General features: G+C 38.7%; 1 protein-coding gene across 3 annotated transcripts; it reads left to right on the top strand.

The window, feature by feature from the left end:
* LOC21398373 (copper-transporting ATPase HMA4) lies at positions 1 to 6,127 on the top strand. 3 transcript variants are annotated; one of them, XM_024169465.1, is made up of 9 exons: positions 1 to 433; positions 702 to 991; positions 1,404 to 2,149; positions 2,271 to 2,742; positions 2,997 to 3,164; positions 3,278 to 3,532; positions 3,632 to 3,754; positions 3,867 to 4,352; positions 5,361 to 6,127. In XM_024169465.1, exons 2-9 carry the CDS (start codon positions 707 to 709, stop codon positions 5,751 to 5,753), a joined length of 2,928 nt encoding a protein of 975 aa, XP_024025233.1. In that variant the 5' UTR covers positions 1 to 433; positions 702 to 706; the 3' UTR covers positions 5,754 to 6,127. The 3 variants fall into 3 exon arrangements, with proteins under 3 accessions (XP_024025233.1, XP_010102321.2, XP_024025234.1); XM_010104019.2 differs by having other exon boundaries at positions 1 to 366; XM_024169466.1 differs by lacking the exon at positions 1 to 433 and adding an exon at positions 1,171 to 1,325 and having other exon boundaries at positions 939 to 991.
* The last annotated feature ends 336 nt before the right edge of the window (positions 6,128 to 6,463 follow it).

Below are 6,463 nucleotides of genomic sequence, written 5' to 3' on the forward strand. Positions count from 1 at the left end.
TACGAAATTCAAAAATTCAAAAAAAAATCCTTTCCATTCCACCCATCGTATATAAGCCAAAACGACAAAGACTTCCCACGCAGACTTCTTTTTCTGGCGCCCTTTGTTTTCTTCTCTCTCTCTCCTCTCTGTCATCGGTTCGGTTGCCGACCTCTTCTTTCCGTTTCTCTCTCTAACTTCTCCCAATCGATGTGACACCCACTAACTCTTATCTTTCCTTTCCCAGAAACCCTAACCCTTTTCCTCTGCGACGCCTCTTATTGGAACCTTTTTTTTTCCCCTTTCTCATTTCTCCCCCACATGATCGTCGTCTTCTTCGCTTTTGACGCCATTAAAGCGGGCTAAGATTGCCGAGGTTCTTTTGAGGTGATTTTGGTTTTCAAACGTCTTCATTTCTGTACTTTATCATCATTCGTGCGCAAAATTGGAATTGGTAATTCCTGTTTCTTTGTTCATGTGCTTTTTGTTTGAAGTTTTCGAAGGTTGCTGAATTTTGATGTTTGGCATTGGTCATGACGTCAATTGGTTGAATCTCTTATTTTTTTATTCATTTTCATTGGTTGAAATGAATTTTTTATTTGCATTGGAGGTATCTACTTTATTTTATTAGTAAATTATTTCATTTTATCTTTATTTGTTTATTAGTTAATCTCTAGATTTTTTTTTTTTTCGTCTTATTAAGATTTTCAATGTTTGAATAGGGTCGATGAATTTGAAAAACTGCAACGTAAAGATGGAAGCCAATGGAAACGATGACCTTAAAGCACCTCTATTGCAGTGTGCTGATAGTGTTGCAATCACAATCCATGAACAAGATCACAAGACAAATGAGAAAGTTAGTACGATTATGTTCAGAGTAAGAGGTATCGAATGCGCATCTTGCGCAACATCCATAGAATCTTCACTTGGAAAGCTTAATGGAGTCCGTAGTGTTGTGGTGTCGCCGCTTCAAGGCCAAGCAGTTATCAAATACGTGCCAGAGCTGATTAATGTAAGCAAAGCTGTGAATAATTCACAATAAAGTCTCATGCTTTTGAAAAGAAATTTATTTTTTTGAAAAAAAATTGGGCATGATATTGCACTTGTACTTTATTGCAGTGATCATGAGCAAAATTATTTTCTTAATCATGATCAACATTGTCATCATCATGGTGGTCTTTGTTTCTGCAGGCTTTTGATAGTTTTGTGTGATATGATTATAAACAAGGAAAAGAATGGGGTGGGGTTTGGGGGTGTTGGGGAGCAGTTTTGACGGTTTAGGAATAATGCAAGGGTTGAATTTTAATGACAAACATTTCCAACTTTGTGCGGCCTTCCTCTCTTTAGTAAGATGATTAATTCCTGCTTGTGGTTTGTATATATTACTGGAAATTGGAAAAAGTCGTGATGAAGATTTTTTGTAGGTGAAAGAAATCAAGGAAACCTTGGAGAACACAGGTTTTGAAGTTGACGACTTTCCAGAACTAGACATAGAAGTATGCCGGCTGAGGATTAAAGGAATGGCATGCACAAACTGCTCTGAGTCTGTTGAACGTGCCCTTCAAATGGTCAATGGAGTTAAGAAAGCAGTAGTCGGTTTAGCACTTGAAGAAGCAAAGATCCATTTTGATCCAAGCGTTATTAATACTGACCGCATAATAGAAGCAATAGAAGATGCTGGCTTTGGAGCTGATCTCATCAGCTCTGGGAATGATGCTAACAAAGTGCATCTAAAACTTGAAGGGGTTAATACTCAGGAAGACATTACCATAATAAAATCCTCTCTTGAGTCGGCACTCGGTGTAACTGATGTTTCTTTTGACACGAAAGATCATAAGGTAACTATTAGCTATGACCCAAAAGTCACTGGCCCACGATCCCTTATAAAGTGCATTGAAGAAGCAGGACATGACCCCAACACATTCGGTGCAAGCTTATATGTTCCTCCACGACGAAGAGAACAAGAGCAGTTGCACGAAATTATGGTATTTAGAAATCAATTTTTGGTGAGCTGCCTATTTACGATTCCAGTATTTATGTTCTCCATGGTACTACCTATGCTTCCTCCATATGGTGACTGGCTAGAATATAAGATTCACAACATGCTTACAGTTGGGATGCTTTTAAGTTGGATCCTCTGCACACCTGTGCAGTTCATTGTTGGACAAAGGTACTCATATTCCCAACACTTTTACATAGTTTACAGTTTTATATTGGGGAATCTGATCGTTTCTCTTTTGTAAGCATATACTGAATGCATATATTAAGGCTTTCTTGTCTCTTCCTTTCAGGTTCTACGTGGGATCATATCATGCATTAAGGAGAAAATCTGCGAATATGGATGTTCTGGTTGCACTAGGCACAAATGCTGCTTATTTTTACTCTGTTTATGTAGCGATTAAAGCATTGACATCGGAAACATTTGAAGGGCAAGAATTCTTTGAGACCAGTGCCATGTTGATTTCTTTCATTCTCTTGGGAAAGTACTTGGAAATTGTTGCTAAAGGGAAAACGTCAGATGCCTTAGCAAAGCTCACTGACCTTGCACCTGATTCAGCTTATCTGTTAACATTAGATGCAGATGGAAATGTGATTGCAGAGATGGAAATTAACACTCAATTGATAGAGAGGAATGACATTATCAAGATTGTTCCTGGTGCAAAAGTTCCCATTGATGGAGTCGTCATAGATGGCCAAAGTCATGTAAATGAGAGTATGATCACTGGAGAGGCAAGGCCCATTGCAAAGAAACCTGGGGACAAGGTATAATTTTCTTGGGTTTTAAATTCCAAAGGTGATGCACTTGTTGTTTATTCATTTATTTAACTTTAATTATACATTTAATGGAGTATTTGGAATGGATGAAGAGGTGTGAAAAAATGGAAGTAGAGAGGAAAAAATCCTCTTTTTAAGGAAAAAAATTACAAAAGGATCCTAAATGCTCTTTATGGTTGTGCTCCTTAAAACAATGATCAATGTTTTTTTTTTTTTTAATGTTCTTTTGATGCCATGAACAGGTTATTGGAGGGACCATGAATGAGAATGGATGCTTACTGGTTAAGGCGACCCATGTTGGAACAGAGACTGCACTCTCTCAGATTGTTCAGCTAGTTGAAGCTGCTCAACTTGCCCGAGCACCTGTCCAGAAACTAGCTGACCAGATATCAAGAGTTTTTGTTCCGACAGTGAGTTTATGTTCCTGTTATCGTACATAATTTTTGTTTACATGTTCAAGGCCATCATTTTTTTAGTGACAGTTTTTCTGTGGAGTGACATCTTGTTTGTTCGTACAAATCAGGTTGTTACTGTAGCATTTATAACCTGGTTGGGATGGTATATTTCTGGAAAGGCAGGTATTTACCCCAAGCATTTGATACCAAAGGACATGGATGGATTTGAGCTTGCACTGCAATTTGGTATTTCAGTATTGGTTGTTGCTTGCCCATGTGCTTTGGGTCTAGCAACACCGACAGCAGTCATGGTTGCCTCTGGAAAAGGTGCTTCTCAAGGTGTCCTTATCAAGGGTGGAAATGCACTTGAAAAGGCTCACAAGGTAATGCCAATAGCTGTGTGATTCTGACTCGGGCTTATATGAAGCTAAATCATATTGCTTGTGACTGAATGTTTTAACCATAACTCACCTCTGCTACAGGTCAAAACCATTGTATTTGACAAGACCGGAACGCTAACTGTTGGGAAGCCATTGGTAGTAAGTGCTGTACTATTTTCTAATTTTTCGATGGAGGAGGTATGCGATATGGCTACAGCTACAGAGGTGGGTGCTTATGTTTTTAAATAACTGACGTTTGTGTTTTGGAAATAGTTGGAATATAGATTGAATATCTTGGTGCTAATCTTTTTAACATAAATTCTTCTCTCCAATTAAGGCCAACAGTGAGCACCCAATTGCAAAAGCTGTTGTGGAGCATGCCAAGAGGCTGCGCCAGAAGTTTGGGTCCAACACTGAGCATGTTGCTGATGTTAAAGAGTTTGAGGTGCACCTTGGAACGGGAGTGAGTGGAAAAGTAGGTCATAGAACAGTTTTGGTTGGGAACAAAAGACTCATGCGTGCTTTTAATGTCCCGGTTGGTCCAAATGTTGAGGCGTATATTTCGGAACATGAGCAACTGGCTCGGACATGTGTTTTGGTCGCCATTGATGGGGACGTTGCTGGAGCTTTCTCTGTAACCGATCCCGTGAAACCTGAGGCAAGGCTTGTCATATCATTTCTCCGGTCAATGGGCATATCCAGCGTCATGATGACTGGTGATAACCTATCTACAGCAATTGCTGTTGCAAAGGAGGTCGGAATTGAAACCTTCTTTGCTGAGACGGATCCAGTGGGAAAAGCTGATAAGATCAAAGAATTACAGGTAAAGTTATTTTGCCTTTATAATGATGACTTTCTTTTTTTTTTTTTTTTTTGCACTGCACTCAACCCGTTGCCTCAATATTCCTCCTCTGTAGAAGTTATTTCTGCCATACAAACAAAAACAATAACAAGAAGCCTTAATTCCAATTTAATTGGAGTCGGTTATATGGATTTCATTTTTTCACGCAGCTCTGTTCGAAATTAGACTTTCTTGAAAGCTTAGATCTAGAATGTCTTTCCTAACTATTTCGGTCCACGTAATTCTTGGTCTACCCCTCCCTCTCCTAGTATTAAGTATAAGAATGTCCTCCTAAGCACGAATTGATGCTTCTAGCAGTTTACATTGGACATGCTTGTACCACCTCAAGCGGCCTTCGCGCACCTTATCTTCTATTGGTGCTACACCTACTTTACTACGAATAATTTCATTCCTTATGTGATCTATTCTCGTATGGCCCCTCATCCATCTTAACATACGCATTTCTGCTACACTCATCTTAGATATATTTTGTCTTTTAATGGCCCAACATTCACTATCATATAACATAGCTGGGCGGATTGCAGTTTTATAGAACTTTTCTTTCAACTTAATAGGCATTTTGCCATCACATAAAACTCCCATAGCATTCTCCACTTAACCTACCTTGCCTTAATCCTATGTTGAATATCCTCTTTTATATCTCTTTCGTACTGCACTATAGACTCAAGGTACCTAAACTTCTTAGAAGTCCTAATCTCTTGCAGCAGAAGTTATTTCTGCCATATTTTAAGAAAATTAGGTTGAATATTTCTTTAATATCTGAAGTGGACAAATCACTTTAAAAGCATCTAGGATCTTTACAAGCACAAGAATTAGCCATCTTGTACTAAACGAGTGGGACAAATCTCACAAATGTTTTGACCTTTATACTAGGTCTAGGAGTTAAAATGGTTGAACTTACTCTATTGGTTTCCCAGCTTACTACATTGGTTCCTGCGTTATTAACTTCATGATTGGAAATGGATGCAGATGAAAGGAATGAATGTGGCAATGGTAGGGGACGGAATAAATGACTCGCCGGCTTTAGTTGCAGCTGATGTTGGCATGGCAATAGGTGCGGGCACTGACGTAGCTATTGAAGCAGCTGATATAGTTCTCATCAAGAGCAACTTGGAAGACGTTGTCACAGCCATAGACCTCTCCAGAAAGACCATGTCCAGGATTCGGCTTAACTATGTGTGGGCCCTGGGCTACAACATCCTTGGCATGCCAATAGCAGCCGGAATCTTATATCCCCTAACCGGAATCCGACTCCCGCCTTGGCTTGCTGGCGCTTGCATGGCTGCTTCATCCCTCAGCGTGGTTTGTTCATCCCTTTTATTGCAGTCCTATAAGAAGCCTTTGCAAGTTGAACACACTTGAGGGCCGATTGACTTTCCATTAACTCGTGGCAAATTTATACAGCTTGGCTACTTTTTGTGGCTTCCATTGACATGCATCCGACCATCAAAAAGTCAATTGTTTCTGATTCTTCCCAGCCTAGAATCATTGCAAGCAATGACGGGCCTTATTTCTTGGAATTTCCCTTTCTAAAGTCAATTATGTAGTGAGCAATGATCAACTCTGATTCATCTTCTTTTTGGTTTGTTAGAATTCTAAATTCTACCATTCAAGAAAAAAAAAACGAGAAGAAAAGAGGTATCTGAATTCCACTAGTTTAGAACAGTAAAATAAAGAACAGTATATTGTTTCTCATGCAATAAACGCCAGTGTCGTTTAACTATAATGAAGTACGAACAGCATTTTATTCCTTAATTACGTGAAACATCCTTCTTCTAGAGTTGAGACACAGCGTGAGTCGTTTTCTACACCGTGTAGTTCTATTCTCCAGAATCATATTTTTTAATTTATAAAACTACGATTTTAACTGTGGAAATTGCATATAAAAACACAATGTATTTACCGAAACTCTTCGAAAAGAAGACCGTATTAATTATGAACTTATCTTAGTGAAAATTATTATTTTTGCAGGCAAAGCAAGTCATTTGTTTGTTATTCCTGAGAGAGAGGTTTTTTTTTTTTTTAATAATTAAAACGGAAAGTTTACAGTACCGTGACTTGTAAATTAGACG

Source organism: Morus notabilis, unplaced genomic scaffold (genome assembly GCF_000414095.1).
Source record: "Morus notabilis unplaced genomic scaffold, ASM41409v2 Scaffold1005, whole genome shotgun sequence".
Taxonomy (NCBI): Eukaryota; Viridiplantae; Streptophyta; class Magnoliopsida; order Rosales; family Moraceae; genus Morus; species Morus notabilis.